General features: G+C 41.2%; 1 protein-coding gene across 1 annotated transcript in view; it reads right to left on the bottom strand.

The window, feature by feature from the left end:
- The window catches only part of LOC139367011 (heparan-sulfate 6-O-sulfotransferase 1-B-like), a 94,489-nt gene extending 72,524 nt beyond the window's left edge, over positions 1-21,965 (bottom strand). The window contains exon 1 of the mRNA XM_071104865.1: positions 21,129-21,965. Coding sequence (XP_070960966.1) covers positions 21,129-21,646 — 518 coding nt within the window. The 5' untranslated portion in view covers positions 21,647-21,965. The remainder of the gene's footprint in view (positions 1-21,128) is intronic.
- Positions 21,966-24,571: the final 2,606 nt, after the last annotated feature.

Genomic DNA, 24,571 nt, shown 5'->3' with positions numbered 1-24,571 from the left:
ACACTTTCTGTAGAAGTTACATGATGGATGGCTTTCATTTCCCCACATGTATGATTTAAATGGGGACCCTTTCTGTCAGAACCCACATCATTTGTTTTAGTAGCCCGGGGTGGTCCCATTGAATAATGCACACTCTGAGAGGAGTGGATCTCAATATGTAACCAATGGATACACACAATTTCCTCCGCTTATTTGCATGCCACAGGTTTTAAAATGGGAGCACCTTCTTACAGAACCGACCATAGGTCTCCTCCAACCCACAGGGGTTCTGTTGATGGCTGTGCTCTGTGAGGAGTGGTAGGCTAGGTCGTGGGCGTCATAAGCGGCGGTAGCAGCACCAGCACGCAGAACTGAAGGGTAATCTCGCTCAGCTCTGAATAGGAGGCATTAGGATACATGTCAGACGAGGGAATAGGCAACCAGGCCTCTCCTGTAGGTTTAGACCCTAGGAAACTAGAAGCCACTGCACTGACTTATACTCACACACTGAAATGGGGGGGGGGGGGTAGGAACACACAAATGGGGCGAATACAGTCAAGATGCAGACACATTTGGAAACAATTGTGTGAATGGAGTACCATTACAAACTAAATGTGAAACCCTTTAACAACCATGCTGTAACACTGCAGCAACTGTCCCTGGCTTCACTCTCCCTCTCTTCTTCTCCCTCCCTCTCCTTGTCCCTCCCTCACTCTTCCCTTTCCCTCTGCAGCAGATCATCTTGAGTTGTCTAACACTGCAGGGGCAATACATCACTACAGGCATTTTCTCCTTGCCTCTCCCCGTCCCCTTCTCATTCACATTGTGTAGTATGGCGCGACCATCACATTACTAGAACTACAGCGGTGATATGATGAGAAGTCCATCACATCAGTGAGATGGATCAGAATAGTATTCATCCAATGTCATATATAAAGGCCAATAGGCAGTGGTGTGTATTCATGGATGTCAAGGGAAGCCAGGCTTCCCCCCAAAAAATAAATAAATAATATAAAATAATTTTTATTTAGTCTCTCTCTCTGTGTTTGTCCTTCATTCCACAAGTGGCTGAATGTATGTCACCAGAGAAAGCATCCGATTGAGCAAAACAGCGTCCCTCTGTCTCAGTATGTGTAGCCCATCTATCTGATGCTGTCTGGTCAAAAACAGTATGACATTGTTGCCGCCAGTAGCACTGAATTCAATAGCAAGGGAAGCAAGCAAGCATTTGGCCTCCCTGATATTTTATTATTATTAAAAGAATAGCCAATCAGCGTTGAGTTAAGCTGAGTGAGCCCAACTCTGAATGGTCCTGGCGCACCAAAAAAATAAATTGTCAAGGGAAGCCAGATTGAATTTGGCTTCACATCACAGGCAAAACGTCAATGACAGAAAAAAACGTGAATTGTTGCATCTTGTTGTGTCGTCGTCCTCTCGGGCAACCATGAATAGGGATAGGGATTTGGACGTGGTGTACCGGCCAATTATAATAATGCTGATTCAACCATAAATTCATACATTGTGCCCCTGGCCTGAGAGAACGGAAGTTCAATATGTAGGTAGATGTAGTAGGCTAACGTTAACTAGCTGGCTCATCGTTGCCAATTAAAGATAGGCTAACTAAAAAGCCTTTTAGACAGGTAGCCTTTTCTAGGACGACAACAAAACATGCGCACACACACAGGAATCAGCACCATGGACAGCCACATGATATTTAGCTTACGTTGATTGAACTACAATGTTTTCGGTATGCAAGTTGTCACTGTGTTAGTCTAAGCATAGGTGATTGAAGGATGTTGAAATGGTGCAGAAATGACGTTAGCAGAGGCAGCTCCTGTTTTTTTTTGCAACTTGCGGCAACTCTGTGGTTCTACAGTAAATCAATAGTTGTTAAGCAGTCTTAAAATGTCAGAAACATTAACTTGTTTGACCATGTTGTAGGTTATTAGTGATGGGGGGAAAATCGATACAGTTACATATCGGGATATTATTTTTGACGGTATATCAATGTTGCAATATTATTTTTGCGCTAGTTTGCTGTACCTGCACCAAAAATCCCATTCGTTTTTAGCACTTCTTTCCATGACTGATCAAAACTCGTTCTCTCGTGGTTCTCCTCTTGTCCCTCCGCCGGAGACGTATGGTGAGCAATATGTTTGGAACATCGAATCGCAACAAAAATAACAGTATCGAATCGCAATACATACAGAATTGTTAGCAACGCAATGCATATCGGCACCTAAGTGTTGTTATAATATCATATTATGAGATCCCTGGCAAATATCAACCATATGGGTCATGTACAGCACCTTCAGAAAGTATTCACACCCCTGGACTTTTTCCACATTTGGTTGTTACAGCCCGAATTTAAAAAGGATTACATTGAGATTTGTGTCACTGGCCTACACACAACAACCCATCAAGTCAAAGTGGAATTATATGTTTTAAGAAAAGTTTTAAATGAATTCAAAATGACAAGCTGAAATGTCTTGAGTTAATAAGTATCCAACCCTTTTATGTCAAGCCTAATAAACCGTCACAGTGCTTCATGGCTGTAGTAGGAGGAAACGGAGGATGGATCAACAACATTGTAGTTACTCCACAATACCAACCTAAATGACAGATCGAAAATAAGAAAGCCTGTACAGAATATGCCAAAAACATGTACCCTGTTTGCAATAAGGTACTAAAAGTAAAACTGCATAAAATGTGTAAAATAAATTAACTTTATGTCCTGAATAGAACACGTTATGTTTTGGGAAAATCCACTAACACATTACTGAGTACCACTTCATATTTTCAAGCATGGTTGCGGCTGCATCATGTTATGGGTATGCTTGTCATCGGCAAGCACTAGGGAGGGTTTTTTTAGGATAAAAAGTAACGGAATATAGCTAAGCACAGGCAAAATCATAGAGGAAAACCTGGTTCAATCTACTTTCCAACAGACACTGGGAGACTAATTCACTTTTCAGCTGGACAATAACCTAAAACACAAGGCCAAATCTACACTGGAGTTGCTTAACAAGAAGACAGCATATGTTCCTGAGTGGCCGAGTTACAGTTGACTTATATCTGCTTGAAAATCAAGGGCAACGCTTGAAAAAGCAATGATCAACAACCAACTTGACAGCGCTTGAAGAATTTTAATAAGAATCATGTGCAAATATTGTACCATCCAGGTGTGCAAAGCTCTTAGAGACTTACCCATAAAGATTCACAGTCGTAATCGCTGCCAAAGGTGATTCTATTGATTATATTCTATTGACTCAGGGGTATGAACACAGCAATATGTAACTTTTTGGGTGACCCGACCAAATTCACATTGACATATCTATAACACACATTTCTTTCTCATTAAAAGCAAGTCTAAGAAGCGGTAGCTTTGTTCTATGTGCACTTTTTCTATGCTTCCCATTCTTAAGTTTTGTTTTTGCGTCTTTTACTTTCGGTTTTGTACACCAGCTTCAAACAGCTGAAAATACAATATTTGTACTTATGAAAAATATAATTCTATAGCGGTTTAGATAGTACAATGACTCTCTACATTATACTTGCCTGTTTAGTCACATAAACCGAAACTAAGCGAACTATTAGACATCCTGCTGGCATGTGCTCAATTCCCATCAGAGTGTTTCCTTGACACAGCGGTGGCCTCTGAGGACCTTACTCTTCCAGGGGAGTTGGAGGAGGAACATTACCTCAGATTGATGTGATAGGCCTCTTATATTTTATTAGACTGAACCATTTCAGGACTCTTTATTCAAGTTTAGGTCACAGAAAAAAAGATGGGGAAGAGAGTAGAGAAAAAGCTACAAAATCAGTTGTTATTTCACTGTCAACTCATGAACACAACCAAACCATGCGATGATCGCTCCAACGCTGTCCTTCAAACTCATACGTTAAGGCCACAAAGTCCTAATTAAAGAACCCTTTTCCGGCTAATCAGTCATCTCATTGCAATTTGTCCCTTGTCGGGAGAATCAATTTAGTGCACACAGAAGATGTCCCATTTACCATGTCTTTGTGCTATAAATGACTACCGGGTGCCATTTTTCAACAAGTTAGCCGGCGTGTGATAGAAGACAGAACGCCACTCCATCAAGGCCTGGTTCAAATATTTTCTTTTGAGAAAGACACCCCACCACCAAGGTCAAGTTCATTTGGCAAAAAAAGCCAAGGGGAATGACATTTTCCAAAGGCTTGCTGACATGTTGCGCTGATAAGATAGGCAATCCTATATGATATCTACTGTAATCGATGGCAGCGTTGACAGTGGAGATATCATGAGGCAACATTTTCCGTGAGCTGTCAGTCATAGGCACATAGAGCCTATAAGGAGGCTAGAATTACTCAAGGAGAATCAATTGGGTTGAATCAGTCAATGGCTGACAGAAAATGATAACCCTTAACAGAGCTCTTAAGCCTTGTTTCTTCAAATTGCTACAGTTGAGTCAGGTATATCTTCAATTGATAGATCTAAGAGGTAAAGGCAGCTTGTTTGTGCAATGGCCTGGGGAAAGTCAATGCTGCTTGCTTTTCTTCTGTCTAATTCAGCAAACAGATAAGGCAGGGATTCATTGAATGTTTATGTTTAGCGACGTGTGTCGTCGTGTGTTTAGCGACCGAGGTCGATATCTAGCTACATTTTCTGGGGCATTTCATGGTAACGCTATATTACAGAAAAGCTTTAACAGTAGTGCTCAGGAATGATAGCTGGGTCCATTGAAACTAGAATCAATTTCTATGGCTGGGTCATTCACACGCCGGCATGCTCTTTCTAGATTGTTACAGATTTCTGTGGGTTAACCACACAGCACATTTGGTTAGTATTCAGACCCCTTGACATTCCATATTTCATTACGTTAAAGGCTTATTCTAAAATTGATTCGTTTTTTTTCTATTCTACTAAGGGCACTACATATCTATGATAACCACGCACAAACAGTTCATTTTATTTTTGCGAATGAAAAAGTGTGCCGAGTGGCACAGAGGTCTAAGGCACTGCCTCGCTGTGCTTGAGGCATCATTACAGACCCGGGTTCGAGCCCAGGCTGTGTCACAGCCGGCCGTGACCAGGAGACCCATGAGCCGGCGCACAATTGGATATCACGAAATTGGGGAGAAAAGGGGTAAAAGTACAATAAAGTACAATTAAGTATTCAGACCCTTTACTCAGTACTTTGCTGAAGAACATTCAACAGCGATTACAGCCTTGAGCCTTCTTGGGTATGACACTACAAGATTCCCCAAATACAGGTGTGCCAGTTTCTCCCATTCTTCTCTGCAGATCCTCTCAAGCTCTGTCAGATTGGATGGGGAGCATCGCTGCAAAGATATTTTCAGGTCTCTCAAGAGATGTTCGATCAGGTTTAAGTCCGGGCTCTGGCTGGGCCACTCAAGGACATTCAGAGACTTGTCCCGAAGCCACTCCTGTGTTGTCTTGGCTGTGTGCTTAAGGTTGTTCACCTCTTGGAAGGTGAACCTTAACCCCAGTCTGAGGTCCTGAGCGCTCTGGAGCAGGTTTTCATCAAGGATCTTTCTGTACTTTGCTCCGTTCATCTTTCCTTCGATCCTGACTAGTGTCCTAGACCCTGCCGCTGAAAAACATCCCCACAGCATGATGCTGCCACCACCATGCTTCACCATAGGGATGGTGCCAGGTTTCGTCCAGATATGACACTTGGCATTCAGGCCAAAGAGTTAAATCTTGATTCTCAATGTCTGAGTCCTTTAGGTGCCTTTTGGCTGTCATGTGCCTTTTACTGCGGAGTGGCTTCAGTCTGGCCACTCTACCATAAAAGCCTGATTGGTGGAGTGCTGTAGCGATGGTTTTCCTTCTGGTAGGTTCTCGCATCTCCTCAGAGGAACTCTGGAGATCTGTCAGAGTGACCATCGGGTTCTTGGTCACCTCCCTGGCCAAGGCCCTTCTACACAGATTGCTCAGTTTGGCCAGGCGGCCAGCTCTAGGAAGAGTCTTGGTGGTTCCAATCTTCTTCCATTTAAGAATGATGGAGGCCACTGTGTTCTTGGGAACCTTCAATGCTGCAGACATTCTTTGGTACCCTTCCCAAGATCGGTGCCTCGACACAATCCTGTTGTCTCGGAGCTCTACAGACAGCTCTTTGACTTGATGGCTTGGTTTTTGCTCTGAAAACTGTGGGACCTTATGACAGGTGTGTGCCTTTCCAAATCATGTCGAATCAATTCAATTTACCACAGGTGGACTCCAATCAAGTTATAGAAACATCTCAAGGATGATCAATGGAAACAGGATGCACTTGAGCTCAATTGAGTCAAATAGCAAAGGGTCTGAATACTTGTGTAAATCAAGTTTTTTTTTTTTTTTACATTTCCCAAAATTTCTAAAAATCTGTTTTTGCTTTGTCATTGTGGGTTATGGCGTGTAGATTGATAAGGGAAAAAAATATTTTATCCATTTTAGAATAAGGCACTAACAACACCAGGTTCTGAATACTTTCCGAATGCCCTGTACTCATCAGGCACATTTCTTGTCCTTGTCCTCCTAGTGAGTTTATGATGAACCATGTTAAAAAAAAGCCTAGAACCTGTGAGCTGAGCAATGTAAGCCATTATAGCATGCCTTGAGATAAGCTAACACCGGTAAAAATGTTTCTCAATCAGAACATAGCAAGCAAGTATCAAATTATTTGTTTAGAGGATCAAGTCGAACAGGTGGATCTAAGCCCAGTGTCTTCTCACGTTATTATTAGTGCATCGCTTATGCTGTAATATTCCACAACTCTATAATCAAAGGAAATCCTCCTCCTCCTTAGGCATGTACTGGATTTACTGCCTAAAAAATAAACTACTACTAACTTGTCTTGTATACAGTATAGGCCTACATGTACACAGCAACAGAGCAGTGAACACTGTACAATCCTTGCCCAGGCAAACAAAGCTGAAGGATTTTCAAAGCCGCAGAGCCTTCTTTGGTGCCGACGGCCTTTAATCCCCACTGATCTGATAGGATTAACACGAGGACTATGCTGGCGCTGGCTCAGAGAGCCATGGCTTTGCTCCGGTGCCTTGGGCTCGCCTAAAAGTCAGGTCAGACGGATTCGACGGGGAGAAATGATTTAGGCGAAACTCGGGTGACCTAAAGACTGTCAACTGGTATCCAGTTCGCAGGTTATCGTGAGGTAGGCTAATACTGGCATTTGGTTAGCAGGTTATCGTAATACGAGAAAAACCATTGCAGGCGGATTGACCGCACACAAATAGGGCACAAAGGGCGCTATCTGATATGAAATCCCATTATGCATTCCATTTCCATCTGCACTTCCATTTTGAAGCCAAACCCTCAGATGCGCCAATGACCGTATTAGCTTGCCCCTGACTGACTAACCCACTAACTGAAGGTTTGGCAACAGATGCACGGCAAGAAGACCCGCACTCTCCAATACATAACGACAGAAATCAAATATAAGCTTGAAATAGATTGTCAAGATGCCGTGGCACAGACCCCTCTCTCCACTCTGCTCAGAGACAGAGCAAAACAAGGTTCAGAGGAGCAGCTAAATTAAATCCAGAAGAGTCAGACCTAAAATAGTTTGGGTATGACCTCCTTCTGCTTATTGGCAGTGGCGAAGTGGGCCTCTTCAATAATTTACTTCAATTAAGCCATCCTCCCTCTCCTATCTTCTCCCCTTTTTAGCCACTTTAAGCAGTTTCTCCTCAAAGCTAATGGTGTTATAGCGGGCAGGCCATACTTGACTGAACAGTTCATGCACTGTTGCCAAAGGGGATTGGGTGGGAGTGAGAGTGACTAAGACTCCCAATTACTTGGAATGTGGCTGGGGTGGCCGTCCTCATGGACGGAGGCTAATGCAGATAGCCCACTGGATTTCTTTTTTAGCAGGGGTGGCAAATTCAGCGCAGATTTTGCTGCGAAGAGACAGAATAATTAGATCATTTGTTTTGGTACTGTCCATATGTAGCTTGTTTTTTGGTCGCAGCAGGTTCAGGAATGGCTGAAGAATTTGAACTGGAGCTAATTCAAATTTCCTGCAATTCTAAAATAATGTTGGTCACAGATACCTTTAAAAAAAAAGAAGTAGGTGTGTGGATCAGAAAACCAGTCAGTATCTGCTGTGACCACCGTTTGCCTCATGAGGCACGACACATCTCCTTTGCATAGAGTTGATCCGGCTGTTGATTGTGGCCTGTGCAATGTTGTCCCACTACATTTCAATGTTGTGCGAAGTTGCTGGGTATTAGCGGGAACTGGAACAAGCTGTCGTACCTCGACGCAGAGCATCCCAAACATGCTCAATGGGTGAAATGTCTGGTGAGTATGCAGGCCATAGAAGAACGGAGACATGTTCAGCTTCCAGGAATTGTGTACAGATCCTGGCAACATGTGGCCGTGCATTACCATGCTGGAACATGAGGTAACGGCAGCAGATGAAAGGCACGACAATGGTCCTCGGGATCTCATCACGGTATCTCTGTGCATTCAAATTGCCATCGATAAAATGCAATGGTGTTTGTTTCCCGTAGCTTATGCTTGCCCATACCATAACCCCACCGCCACCATTGGGCACCCTGTTCACAACATTGTGAACATCAGCAAACTACAAACGATGCCATTTGTGAAGAGAACACTTCTTCAGTGTGCCAGTAGCTATGGAAGGTGAGCATTTGCCTACCGAAGTTGGTTAAGACGCCAAACTGCAGTCAGGTCAAGACCCTGGTGAGGAAAACAAGAACGAAGAGGAGTTTCCCTAAGACAGTTTGTGCAGAAATTATTTGGTTGTGCAAACCCACCGGTTCATCAGCTGTCAGGGTTGCTGGTCTCACAGGTGAAGTAGCCGGATGTGGAGGTCCTGGGCTGGCGTGGTTACACGGTTGCGAGGTCGGTTTGATGTACTGCCATAATCTCTAAAATGACGTTTAAGTTTACACTGAAAACGTTTTACCATCCCGAAAATTATTATTTGTTGGAGTGGCGGTAATGATTTTTCAGCCACGACCCACCCCTGCTAAATGAATACAGGGGAAACACTTGATAGCCTGACAAATGCCTCGGGCAATGGCTCGGGCAATTTAATCAAGTCAGCTAAATGCCCTCTCCTAAATAACCTACCACAGTCAAAATCCCAGACTGACCACACATGCTAACTGTGGCCATTTAAAAAAAATAATAAACAGCAGCTATTGAACACATCATCATCTGGATAAGCACTTTGTTTTCTTATTAGCAGAACAGTGTGGGTAAAGAAATGAGCAAGAGAGATTGTTGTCTACACATGCTACAGGGTTAGCATAACACACTCGGGGGTCAAGATCCCACAGTAAAGAATTTACTCGTAAAAATATGGTTGGGTTAAAACCAGTCGCTCGCTCACACACACACTGTTTTCACTAGGATTTGTGCGGTTTTAGAGGCCCTCCTCTTGGTGGCAGAGCCAGAATACTGCTGTTTTAAAGTACATTTTCCACATTTCTATTCATTTTGCAATGGGGCAGATGTAACATATATTTTACAGTTTTAATACAGTTTGTATTCTTAACCCAGTGTACAGTAATTTCGGAAAGTATTAAGACCCCTTCACTTTTTCCACATTTTGTTACATTAGTCTTATCCTAAAATTCATAAAATAAATACTTTCCCTCAATCAACACACAATGCCACAAAGTGAAAACAGGTTTTTAGAAATTTGTGCAAATGTATGAAAAACAGAAATATCTTATCTACATAAATATTCAAACCCTTTGCTGTGACACTTGAAATTGAGCCCAGGTGCATCCTGTTTTCATTGATCATCCTTGAGATGTTTCTACAACTTGACTGGAGTCCACCTGTGGTAAAGTAAATTAATTGGACATGATTTGGAAAAAAGGTACACACCCGTCTATATAAGGTCCCACAGTAGACAGTGCATGTCTGAGCAAAAACCAAGCAATGAGGTCGAAGGAAATGTCCGTAGAGCTACGAGACAGGACTGTGTTGAAAGGCACAGATCTGGGGAAGGGTAACAAAAAAAATGTATTCAGCTGTGAAGGTCCCCCAAGAGCACAGTGGCCTACATCATCATTAAAATGGAAGAAATTTCCTAGCGCTGGCCACCTGGCCAAACTGAGCAATCGGGGTAGAAGGACCTTGGTCAGGGAGGTGACCAATAACCTGATGGTCACTCTGACAGAGCTCTAGAGTTCCTCTGAGGAGATGGGAGAACCTTCCAGAAGGACAACCATCTCTGCAGCACGCCACCAATCAGGCGTCTATGGTAGAGTGACCAGACGGAAGCCACTCCTCAGTAAAAGGCACATGATGAAACCAAGATTGAACTCTTTGGCCTGAATGCCAAACTGCATGGTGGTGGCAGCTTCATGCTGTGGACATGTTTTTCAGCGGCAGGGAATGGGAGACTAGTCAGGATCAAGGGAAAGATGAGAAAAGTACAAAGAGATCCTTGATGAAAACCTGCTCCAGAGCGCTCAGCCACTCAGACTGGGGTGAAGGTTCACCTTCCAACAGGAGACTGACCCTAAGCACACAGCCAAGACAACGCAGGAGTGGCTTCGAGACAAGTCTCTGAATGTCCTTAAGTGGCCCAGCCAGAGCCCGGACTTGAACCTGATCGAACATCTCTGGAGAGACCTGAAAATAGCTGTGCAGCGATGCTCCCCATCCAACCTGACAGAGCTTGAAAGGATCTGCAGAGAAGATTGGGAGAAACTTCCCAAATACAGGTGTGCCAAACTTGTAGCATCATACCCAAGAAGGCTTGAGGCTGTAATCGCTGCCAAAGGTGCTTCAACAAAGTGCTTAGTAAAGGGTCTGAATAGTTATGCAAATGTGATATTTCAGTTTTTATTTTTTATACATTTTCAAAAATGTCTAAAAGCCTATTTTGATTTGTCATTATGGGGTATTGTGTATAGATTGATGAGGGGGGAAAAACAATTGAATACATATTAGAATAAGGCTGCAACATAACAAAATGTGGACAAAAATCAAGTGGTCTGAATACTTTCAAATGCAGTGTAAACTAAATGTATAGAAGTTACTATACAAGAGACAAAATAAGTGTAAAACTAATAATGACTCACTCCATGCTTTTTGGTAACACTACAAAGTTCTGAAGTTGTAGGCGGAGCTAGAAAGTTGGTTGTCATAAGTATTACAGTATAAGAATACTTTTAATCCATCTGTCTGCATATTTCAAGACATGACATATAGGTGTGTAGTGAGATACTCGATGGGCTGGACTATTCTTTTTTGTCGTCACTCATTTAGAAAACATAGTAAAGTCAATCAATCCACTATCATTGACACAATGGAAATATTAAATTATTTATTATTGAAATAGCATGGGCGGCTGAGGAAAACACAATTGGTACAATTTAAGACCAGGTGGCAAACAATAACCCAGGCATTAGGGAGGGGGGAGGGGGAGCAGGCGGGGCTGGGCAGATGTAGTCGTTGTTTTTATGTGTCTATAAGTTGTCGTTGACATGTATAAAAGTTTGTTTACAAATGTAAAATAAAACAACAAAGAAAAGGTAAAATAGCATTATATACAGTTGAAGTCAGAAGTTTACATACACTTAGGATGGAGTCATTAAAACTCATTTTTCAACCACTCCACAAATCTCTTGTTAACAAACTATAGTTATGGCAAGTCGGTTAAAGACATCTACTTTGTACATGACACAAGTCATTTTTCCAACAATTGTTTACAAACAAATTATTTCATTTATAATTCACTGTATCACAATTGCAGTGGGTCAAAAGTTTACATACACTAAGTTTCCAGTGCATTTAAACAGCTTGGAAAATTCCAGAAAATGATGTCATGGTTTTAGAAGCTTCTGATAGGCTAATTTACATCATTTGAGTCAATTGGAGGTGTAGCAGTGGATGTATTTCAAGGCCAACCTTCAAACTCAGTGCATCTTTGCTTGACATCATGGGAAAATCAAAAGAAATCAGTCAAGACCTCAGAAAAAAAATTGTGGGCATCCACAAGTCTGGTTCATCCTTGGGAGCAATTTCCAAACACCTGAAGGTACCACGTTCATCTGTACAAACAATAGTACGCAAGTATAAAAACCATGGGACCACGCAGCCGTCATTCCGAACAGGAAGGAGACGCGCTCTGTCTCCTAGAGATTAACGTAAGTTGGTGCGAAAAGTGCAAATCAATCCCAGAACAACAGCAAAGGACCTTGTGAAGATGCTGGAGGAAACATGTGCGAAACTATCTATATGCACAGTAAAATGAGTCCTACATCGACAGAACCTGAAAGGCCGCTCAGCAAAGAAGAAGCCCACTGCTCCAAAACCGTCATAAAAAAGCCAGACTACGGTTTGCAACTGCACATGGGACAAAGATCGTACTTTTTGAGAAATGTCCTCTGGTCTGATGAAACAAAAATAAAACTATTTGGTCATAATGACCATCGTTATGTTAGGAGGAAAAGGGGGAAGCTTGCAAGCCGAAGAACACCATCCCAACTGTGAAGCACAGGCGTGGCAGCATCATGTTGTGGGGTGCTTTGCTGCAGGAGGGACTGGTGCACTTCACAAAATAGATGGCATCATGAGGAAAGACAATTATGTGACAATATTGAAGCAACATCTCAAGACATCAGTCAGGAAGTTAAAGCTTGGTCGCAAATGGGTCTTCCAAATGGACAATGACACCAAGCATACTTCCAAAGTTGTGGCAAACTGGCCTAAGGACAACAAAGTCAAGGTATTGGAGTTGCCATCACAAAGCCCTGACCTCAATCCCATAGAAGAGTTGTGGGCAGAACTGAAGCGTGTGCGAGCAAGGAGGCCTACAAACCTGACTCAGTTACACCAGCTCTGTCAGGAGGAATGGGCCAAAATTCACCCAACGTATTGTGGGAAGGTTGTGGAAGGCTACCCAAAGCATTTGACCCAAGTTAAATAATGTAAAGGCAATGCTACCAAATACTAATTCAGTGTATGTAAACTTCTGACCCACTGGGAATGTGATGAAAGAAATAAAAGCTGAAATAAATCATTCTCTCTACTATTATTCTGACATTTCACATTCTTAAAATAAAGTGGTGATCCTAAATGACCTAAGTCAGGGAATTTTTACTAGGATTAAATGTGAAAAACTGAGTTTAAGTGTATTTGGCTAAGGTGTATGTAAAACTTCCGACTTCAACTGTATATGTATATTATATAACACACACATATATTTAAGTAAAGCTAGTTTACTGCAATTCTACACCTTTTGTCATGGGGCTGAGAGAAAAATGTCAGTTTCAAAGCTAATTTCCTTCAATTAAACACATTTTTGACATAGCATAAGAACAAGGCATAAGCCATCGAAATTGAATTTGACATTTTTGGAATTTTATATTCTCCCGGACAGTGAATGTTAGTTCTCAAAGATGATGTTATTAAAAAATATAATACTCCATTATCTTTTTACATGCTTTATCTGGTTTTAGTCATTTTAGTTTACACTGAAAACCAGTGGTGTAAAGTACTTAAGTAAAAAATACTTTCAAGTACTACTTAATTAAGTCATTTTTTAGGCATCTGTACTTTACTATTTATATTTGACAACTTTTACTCCCTTACATTCCTAAATAAATTTACTTTTTAACCCTATACATTTTTCATGACACCCAAAAGTACTCGTTACATTTTGAATTCTTATTAGGACAGGAAAATAGTCCCATTCACGTACCTATCAAGAGAACATCTCTGGTCATCCCTACTTCCTCTGATATGGCAGACTCACAGTGTGGAGTGTGCTGCTGGCAATCCGTAAATTCTTAATATTAGGAATTTTTTATGATTTATACTTTTACTTTTGATACTTAAGTAGATTTTTGCAATTACATTTATTTTTGATACTTAAGTAGATTTAAAACCAAATCATTTTAGACTTTTACTCAAGTAGTATTTTGACTGGGTGACTTTCACTTTTACTTGAGTCATTTTCTATGAAGGTATCTTTATTTTTACTCACGCATGACAATTGGGTACTCTTCCCACCATTGCTGAAAACCTTTTACCATTCCGAAAAGTATTATTTGCGCCACTGCTAAATGCATATAGGGGAAACACTGCACACAGAGGGAAAGCAAGCCAGAGAGGCTTTGGCTTTTCATTTGTCTCCACAGACAGCCCGTTAGTAGCTTAACCATGGCCCCCATACCCTGCCACACGCTGGCCGGGCCCTGTCCCACAGCCATGCACTAAATCACATTCGTAAACCACCGGTGCTATTATTACCTCTAAGGAACACCTTTCAACAGGATTACAGGGGTAGGAGGATTCCTCAATTGACAGGTTATTTATATCTGCTCATCCCCCGTACCCTCCTGACCCCTTTTGAAAAATCAGCCCAAGTCCATTGCTCAAGCTAGCCTATATTTTAATACACCAAGCACGTTATCCCATATCTAGGTTCTCTCTTTATATTTGCATCAATTAAGCATCTGTCACCTAATGATGAATAAATACAAGGTGACTAGTCTATTTGATTATTAATGATTATTGTCACCAGCATTCAAATCTGAGGTGGTAAGTGTGGTACATCCAATAAAATGTCCAACCCCACAACCACTCACTAATAATCAGATCTGGGGGATATACAGTGTCCTTTAATTTGATGAAATAGATCACCTTCAGTTCCAAGAAAAGCTACAGTGTCAAATCTGGAACAATGGCATCACTTGGGCGAAAGGCAAGCTGCTATTGTGGCAGTAGTTACACTCAACACCAATGTTGTTGCACAGTCTGAGCTGCTGGACTAGTAGACGACATTTGTCCTTTTTGCAGGAATACCAGCGCATTAGCGAATCGTTGTTCGTACAAGACATTCTTAGGGACATTACATTTTTCTGTTCATTAACATGAGGCCAAATTTGTAAATGCACGCGGCAGTCAAGTTATGCAGAAATGTTTCAGCAAACTGATCCTTTTCAGTGTGCAGGTTGAGTAGGTAAACGCCACAAACTGTAATTCTTCACTTCAATTTCTAGGGGGAAGAATTGTTGATGTCTGTCTAAATGACAAAGCAAGAGACTAGACTGACAATTTTAAAACAGCCACACCAGTAGAAAGCTTAAAGATGATGGCCAGATCTTCTCCATGATGTCGCTCAACTATTTACATCAATAAATACAAGTTGTTTTCAAAGTATGATATATTTGGGCTTGAAGTGACAAATCTGAACTGCCCACTTTGTGAAAATCTGTGTAAATGAGGTGTCTTTTCCTATATGACATTTAAAAATGTTCAGCCTACATTTAGTTTCAGCCTGGCAGTGCATATTAATCAGAAACAGATGCAACGTCAGTCGTCTTCATGACTGAGATGAGCCAAACAGCCTTGTGTCCACTTGGCCACCTGAACCATGGAGCACATTAAAACAGGGGGTGCAAATTGTACGTTTTTGCACCTCTGCTTTTTATTTTTACGTGAAAATTACCATAATCCATTGGATAATTTGTCAATTTTCCTTTATTTTTTAGTTAGTCTGTATTAAAAATTCATAAACAGTATCTGACCATTTTACAAAATTGTATAATTGCATGATACGATAGCATTTTGCAAACCTACTTCACCAGTCCCCCCAAGATTAATGTTTTTTGACCACTAAAGATTTGCTTCACTAAATGCTCCACTGCTTTCATTGGTGTATTGTTAGCTAGAAACCAGATAATGAAAAGGCACCCACAAAATAAAATTTGAAGGTCATTGTAGCCTATAATTTCACATCCCCTGTGAGAACCATGAGCATGGACTGACTTGGCTTTTCTGGGCCGCAGCCGGCAGACGTTGCACAACGTTTGAGGTGTCCATTTCAATGTAGAAAAACACATATCAGACTTCAGAGATAGGCCAGTGGTTTCTATCGGTGGCAAATATTTCCATAAATCAATGCGTTTGACAAATCCAGCTCCAGAATCAGCCAGAGCCAGCTGGCTAATCTTTTGAACATGGTGTAGTAAAAATAAAGGGGAAAATGCAACAGATAACATAAGCTCGCTCAATAAAAATTTGCAAAATAGCGAGATTAGGTTAGCATGCAAGCTAGCTACACCGAAAGCCGTCAGTGACCTATTTGTTGATGTTTATCAACTCCACCTGGAAATTCCCACACCCAATTTGTATAAGTAGCCTTTGTCATTCTTCAGAGCTGGAACCTAAACGTGCATTTTCTCTCTAGGACAGGGAATTACGTTGAAATAGTGTCAGCAACTTCCTCGGGGAGGGTCATTAAAACCCAAAGGCTATAGGGTAATTGTACCTGTTTTCTAAATATTATGTTTTCTGTTGTTGGCAGACAAAGGACAAGACAGTCAGTCCCACAGGGAATCCAAACAGTCTGTTGCCAAGGGATACTTAAGAGATTAGTGCTCAAATAATCAACCATTGTAAGTGAATTTGGTAGAGTAGAGACACAAACTTGTTTCTAGGTCGGGAATGTTTTCCAGGAACTAATCATTTGTGCTGTGGGGGGAGGAAATGTTGTTGAATGCATTTTGAAGGACATACTTCACAGATTAGGCAATATACTGTAAAATTGATATAACAACTATCCTGACCCAGTCCCACGCAAATACAGACACAGCCATTCTAGAAAAAACATATTGCAGAATCTGAGAGAATGTGAAAGAAACTTGGTCTGCCAAAGTTCACATACCTACGTAAACCGATGCAAGCAAAAGCGTTGACACACCTGGGCAACTCTGTCTTCATTCTTGAGGGACTCTATAATTAATCATGCAAGCGGATTAGAAAATGGGCCCATTTCTGCTTAAGGCAACAAGGAGGTTAGGAAAACATGAGGGTCGTTCCATGTAATTTAGGCAAGCCATGACACCCACCATCTCAGATTGTTCTGAAATCATTTCTGTAGTTAGAAACAGATATGATTAGCATTCCTGCAACATTATTTTGTTGAAATATGATTTGATCTCTGAGAAATTAAGCTAATTGTGTGGCTTTTGACCATTTCTTTGGATTCCTCATGTCAGCCTACTCACTGTTAGAAAAAAGTCTAAATCGGATGTTAGGTACTATATATTTATTGAAAATTACATGAATCCTATAAATTAAAAAATGGCAAATTTGCATACAATCAGTTAGCTTAATTTCTCAAGAGATCAAATTATATTTCAACAAAATAATGTTGCAGGAATGCTAATCTTATCTGTTTCTAACAGAAACATTTTCAGAACAATCCGAGATGGTGGGTGTCAAAATCCTCTTTCTTGTGGAATGACCCATGACATATGGAAGAGATTAACATGGGTGATATGAGCATACTTGTGATGAGATAGGGTGATGGTCCATGCCTCAGTTAGTTTGAGGTACTTGTCGGCTCGCAAGACCTCATTCACTGCAGCTGTTATTGCCACAACGGTGATGAAGCTTGACGTTGGGGGGAAAAAAGACACCAATACTTGAGGGAAGCACTTTTGATATTTCATGAGTACCCTGAGAATCCTACTCCCCAGAGAGGTTTTGCTGTGAGAACACTCAGGGATCTTTTTTCATGTTTTCATTCAGAGCCTTCAAGACCTTAATGCCACAGACTGCTCTTTCATCAAGGGAGATTAACTCCAAAGCACCCATTCATCACCTTCTTCCCCCCTGTCACGTGTGTGTACAGTACACGTGTTTATGTAATATATACATGAGTGCGTGTGATAACATATAGGCCAGGGGTCCCCAATTACATTCAACCGATTTTTCCTTGAGTGGATGGTCGGGGGGCCGGAACATAGTTCTAAATCATTTGTACACTGCAAATTGACCACTAGAATCCCAAACAGACATAGCATTTGACAAAACCAGAAAAATGGCAAACATTGATTACATTACAAATCACATATGCCTCTCTAGTTATGCATGGGAATACTTGGGAACAGATTTCCTCATTTAAATGTGCTTTGAGGTGATGCCCTGGTGACTTTACAGTCTTATGACCAGCAACAACAAAAAGAGGTTTGCTTTTGCGCAGAAAATGTGTGTGTGTGGGGGGGGGGGGGCCCGCCGGCCACCGATAATGAGCCTTTACTGTGGACTTTATGATGGCCATAATGAGTTACTGCCCCCTCCATGAAATCCATTAAAGGCGGATATTAAAAAAAAGTCTGAGCTCTGCACTGAATTACATCAGTATCACATGACCACATTACCCACATATAACTAACAAGGAGGATTAATCAGAGGCATACACACAGTCTACTGGAGCCACTTTCAAAACTGCAAAAAAGGGTCATTATAGTGATCAAAACAACAGACAGGTTTTGAATGCCCTGTATGATGTGATTAGGACATTTCTTTCTTTTCAAATACACAATTTAAATGGCATTGATGCCATCACTCTTATCGGCTATTTGATTGAAGTACTTGCATTACTTTTCTAGAGGTTCTGAATTAGATGTGCAAAAACACATGAATAGCATGCCCTGGCTGTGACCAGTCCCTCAAACCCAGCAATGATGAGGTTGAGGTACCTAAACTTCATGCTCATGTTTACTTCACATTACCACACAGATAATCATGTGTCTATTTTGAAGCGAAATGTAATGGCAGCTGTCTGATAATGAATATGCTAGATGCACATGTCATGCTGTGTAGAATATAATACAAAATATGAGCTGCTAGAGGGGACCGTAATCAGGTTTCTAATACGTGGTGCATTCATTAAGCCAAAGGGTAAGCCAACTCACTCACACAATCCATGTTGTTAAAAACAGAGAGGTGGGTGGGAGGGATACTTGTTGATGTGGCTCTATTGGTCAGAGCTGCAGGTTGTGATGCACATCTGTAATAACTATGAGGCTTTGCTGGCAGCAGAACCAGATTAGACCCGCGCTTCAGGACATAATTGATGCGCTCAGCCAGCAGTGTGCAGCAATAGACCACTTGAGCTTGTATTTTTACCCCCTTCTCAGCCAGTGATTGGACATAATCATCCATGAAATGCCCAATTTCCATCAGTATAGCCTGTGGTGGACCATCCGTGATGGTCGGCCATTGTGCCGCATTCTAAAAAGGCCCCTTTTCATGTCTTTTGGGGCGCTCACAATCCAGGGCTTTGTTTTTCACGGTGGTTGGGAAAGGAGGGATATAGTCGTTATTAAAATGCGTCTGTGATACAGGCACATCAGAGACTAGAACAACAACAGTCAGTGGTATCCAGAGCTCATATAAGGGAAAGAGGCCAATCACTCACACTGAATGGTCAACGGTAGAGATGAAAACACCCCCAGGAAATAGAGCTCCAATTTTTTTTTTGCCATACACATATAATAAGCATTTCTAAGATATTAATGTCTCAATATACATGGAAATGTACATAGAAAAAACAGTAAACCAATCTCAGATGTTGGCTCCGTCTGCCACAACAAAATAAAACTAACCAAATGTATTACTGTTCACCGCCATGTATATTTGACAGCATGTCAGGAGACCTTGAATCAGGGCAACTAACACTGGCCATGGAAACACGGGTATGCAACATGCATGCGGCATGCCTTTTGAATGATTACCCCAGACACAATTCTATGTTCCAAACCACTGCGCTCCTAAAACTGTGGCTCAACTTTCATAATACTGCATGAGGGCAATTTCATGGTAGCATAGTGATGCTGAGACTCAAGATTTTTCACTTTAAAAAAAATGTAGGTATGCCAAACAAAAACCAATGATTGCAAAGATAATGGCACTCCAGTCTGCTTTTCACCTCATTTACTTAAAATTAACACAAGGCACATCTCAATAGGTGGTCCAGATAAGTCATGACATAGCACAAGTGGGGGGGGCTTTCCTCTTTTGTTCTCCATTGTTCCTCAAGGAAGGGGGAAGGCCGATGACATCAAGTATTACCATTAGACAAACTCCTTGAATGCCCTACTCCTAGAAGTTTGCAGTTGTGTCTAACCCCCCCCCCCCCCCCCCCCCCCCTCTTTTGTTAAAAACATATTTTTTTTTACCCTTTAGTGTGTGTACTTTACTGTATTTATACTTGGGATATCGCTTTTTGATAGTAAAAGTTCAAAAATCGCTGTGCATAGATCTTTTAATTGAACAAAAACACATTTACTTGAAGAACAGCGCAGATGTAAAGTTTCGTAACAGAACGACCGTTTGTTCCGTCATTCTGTTACCTAACTTTGTATGATGATTTGATAGTAGCATAACGGACAGGTGTTTTTTTTTTTTAAACAACGTATTTAACTAGGCAAATTTAACTAGGTTATTAGTGATTGTTAAGCCCCAATGTGGAACTTGGTTTTCACCAGGCTAAACGAAACCAACACTGGGACTCTGGCCATTAAAACTACTACAAAGATGGCCCTGGAAGCATAGTGATAGGTGAAACTACACCCATAATAGTGTGGTCCACAGCTAGGGAGCATGCTGATTACTGTGGTACCATGTGCCAGGAGACCCGCACTCAGAGGGAAACCCTCGCACCACCCAAATGAATGGGAAGAATTCTGCAGAGGGTCTCTGTTGTCAAAATAGCATTGGAAGTTGCTAGAGTGTAACAAAGCCTCCCAAAAAAAAACTGCAAAGTTTGCACTGCAGCCAGGCCTGTACCACACATCTCAACAACACTGAGGTGAAAACGGACATTTATGAAGCATGGGGTGGGCCATATCTGGTCCAAACCTAAAATGTGTGAATTCATGGTATGTGTGTGCTTTTTTGCAGCACTCCATGAACAACAAAGGTTTGAAGTCAAGTGAATCCATGAGGTAAGCTACAGCAATGTGATAAAACCGTAGAGAATCATTATATTGTTCAGTGTGCTAAATAATGTAGTCATAGAAATAGACACATTTAAGTAGCCTATAATGTCATGATAAAAAGGTGGCAAAAGTGTACTTTCTACTCCAGAGGACACCGATGTGAACATGTACCCTGGTGTGATATTGCAACCACTTAAAACAGAACAGGAATCCCATCGGTGTTTACAAGAGCTGTTGATAACGCAGTAATTTTCCACTTTCACTTCACAGTTGGGAGCAGATTGCCCGTGTTTACACCGCCCGCTGGGTTGAGTGGGGCATAGGGTCAACAGCATAGGCTGTGTGGCTCTTTATTCGAATATAGCCTACGGCACCACTGATGAGATGGCAAACGGAATGTCAAAACATACCTCAGTTTTTTCGATTTGTTTTCCTTCTTGTTGAGCACTCCAGGAACGCAGTTTGTGAGCTCGGTCCAATCTGCATGTAACCCGCAACTCCAGCCAGTGGAGAACCTCGAAAACAGCCAGGTCTCCTTTCTGTTGGGACGGTAGCATGTACACTTTTTCTGCCCTGGTCTGCAATCACATGGGACTTCTAGTCTAACATTTTGCACTAGATGCCTGCCAAAAGTGGTTCCGCCAGTTTTCTGTATGTGAAGAAACACTATCACGTCTTCACCCTTGATCTCGAAATCAACGGTGCGTTCCAAGTCTCTGACAGGGAAGTAGTACTTTTTTATATAATGGGGATCCGGAGTGGGGAAAATATCCATATTGTCCTCGGCGAGGTACCCCTGTGGAGACCCGAAGTTCATCACCCCAGGAGCCACGTACTGATATAAAATCATCATGAAGAAGACGGATCCGACGACGATCAACAAAAATTTGCTGGTCCTCTCAACCATGTTCCCTCCAGTGCCGTTCATTTGTTACCATCTCCCAGATAACCGAAATGGGGGTACTTGGTACCTGAGCGTTGCGCTCTTCGTTTGTCCCTCCATAGACAGTGGGGTTTTAGCTCGTCAGAGGACCAGGGAGCAATGAGAGAGCAGGCTTGGATACATTGTATCTCGCCCGCTTTCACAGAGCAACCTCAATCCGAGTTGGCAAAATCCCAAAGCTGCGGATCAGAAGCAACTTTGAACCCTGGTACGCCGACAGTCACAGCACTCTCAGGTCCTGCAGAAGAACTGTTCGCTTCTTACCAAAGTAAGCAGCATTCGAATCGTCTTCCCCCTCTACACTGTTGTTCGGTCGTCACTAGTTACCACAGCCACAAAATCATAAATCCCGCCCATTTCTACAATTTATCTTCTTAAAATCTGATTTTCAAATCTTAACCTAACCTCAGCCCTAACTTTAAACACACGGCTAACTTTATGCCTAACCTCAAATTAAGACCAACATTTATTTTAAATAATATAGCCAATTATCACTTTGTGGCCGTGGTAACCAGTGAAAACCCGGTTGTTCTGTTGCTCTAGGACCAGCATGCACAGCGACACCCACTTCTCAACACACATTTACGTTCATCTCACACACGCAAGAAAACCTACTTATAGGCCTACACGTGTAAATATTTGTTTACAATACAACGCCCACAGTGGAATTCCTTGTCTCTAACACCATATTAAATTACTATTATAAACTGAATTAACAACATATTCTATATCATATATGGTATCTACAATGTGTTTTATAATTAGTGTCTAATTTATCCTAAGGAATGAATACAATGAGTGTGATTACATGCACACAATAACACGATGTGAATAGTAATAGTTCGATTTTAACGTTTGCATGCTTTGCAAGAAGAATGATTGCCCTAATAATCCTGTTTGCATCGACACATCTCAAATCAGGCCACCTGATGCAGAAAATTGCCAATCAGAATAAATGTACCACAGCAACCATGTTATTTTTGCGGTGCGGAGTTCAGACATTTATGGTTTGTATGTGAAAACTATTTCTTAAATGCCTACTTTTAGTTTCTCCGATCTAATTTCACTCGCGCAAAAGAAGGAAACTCGCGCTGCTCGTGCGCAGATTAAATGTTTCGCTCTAACTCTGATTAAAGCGTTTACATGTCCTAATATTTCAAAAGATTGCTCAGAAAACCAGGTGTTTTAATAAACGTATGCTTACTTCGATTATGAGTTTACACGGATTAAGATAAGAAGAGTAAGGTGTTTACATGACTAATGCCATACTCGGCCTACTGCCATAATCAGTTTATTAATATCAAATTATTAGTGTTCATGTGAACGTACTCAATGAAAGGCACTGTGACAAAATATGTAATTATCTTCATCAAACAACAAGCATTTGTAGGTCTAATGTCAATGAAACACTTCACAGTGAAAAACAGTGGTGTCATACACCACAACATTTTGAGGGTGCATTTATGGCCAAATCCCCGGATTTACATAATTTCACTGTATTGTATAATTGTATTCCAAAAATTGTCCCCTCAGTTTCAACGGGCATGTGATGAAATTTGTTTTAACAAGGTATAATGTTTACCTGGATACACTGTAATAATGTCTCTGAAATTATTGTATCAAGCAACAAAAATTTAACCGAAATGAGAGTAATGATTATCAATACAGTAATAGAATGTTAACCAGAAGATCAAACCTGTAGAAAACCTTGGAAGCTTCAGGTATGTAAAAGGTAGGTGTTTTACATGGGTGCATTAGAAGGGGGCGATACTTATTTTACCTCAGACACACAAAACAGTGTGCAATATTACTCCCAGGGCTATGTATAGGGTTGCACAATTCCTGGAATGTTCAATAAATTCCCTGGTTTTCCCGAATCCTGTTTGGATTATTCCCGGAGTCAGTAGTGACTAAGCATTAAATCCGCAATCCTCCGAACAGGATTTTGGGTAAACCAAGTCATTTTGTGAAATAGTTATTGCCGTCATAATCATGCAGTTCTTATGTACCAAGAATGTAACACATCCATAGATTGTCCAGATTAGGCCTATAGTATTCTTACTTCTTCTAATTCAAATGCAAATTGCTTTCTTGATGTGATACGGATGAAATTGGTTAAATGTATTCTACTTATGATTATGGTATGGGCATGTAGCTTATCATAGAGACGAAATATACATACTTTTTGCCCAGATATATTGATACCTGTACCTTACTCTGGTGGTTTGTGTGTAGGCTACACCACTTGAAATGGCTATACATCACACACTTAAAGCTGCAACTCTTTGTATTTTTTAAATATTCAAAAGCTCCAATAACTTGCTAGTGGTCATCCAATGTGATGCAACAGGCGTCAGTGGCGCAGCGGTCTAAGGCACTGCATCTCAGTGCTAGAGGCGTCACTATAGACCCTGGTTCGATTGTATCAAAACCGGCCATGATTGGGAGTCCCATAGGACGGCGCACAATTGGCCCAGCGTTGTCAGGGTCTGGCCAGGCCAATATTGTAAATAAGAATTTGTTCTTAACTAACTTGCCAGGATAGTTCTTAGCTGACTTGCCTAGTTAAATAAAGGTTAAATGAAATAAATAAAACCGCTACCTTTATTTGTTTATTTAATCTTATTTCACCTTTATTTAACCAGGTAGGCTAGTTGAGAACAAGTTCTCATTTGTAACTGCGACCTGGCCAAGATAAAGCAAAGCAGTTCGACACATACTGTACAACAACACAGAGTTACACATTAAATAAAAAAACATACAGCCAATAATACAGTTGAAGAAAATCTATATACAGCATGTGCAAATGAGGTAGGATAAGAGAGGTAAGGCAATGAATAGGCCGTGGTGGCGAAGTAATTACAATATAGCAATGAAACACTGGAATGGTAGAATGTGCAGAAGATGAAT

This window comes from Oncorhynchus clarkii, chromosome 15 (genome assembly GCF_045791955.1).
Source record: "Oncorhynchus clarkii lewisi isolate Uvic-CL-2024 chromosome 15, UVic_Ocla_1.0, whole genome shotgun sequence".
NCBI lineage: Eukaryota > Metazoa > Chordata > Actinopteri > Salmoniformes > Salmonidae > Oncorhynchus > Oncorhynchus clarkii.
This window is presented reverse-complemented; position numbering and strand designations above follow the sequence as displayed.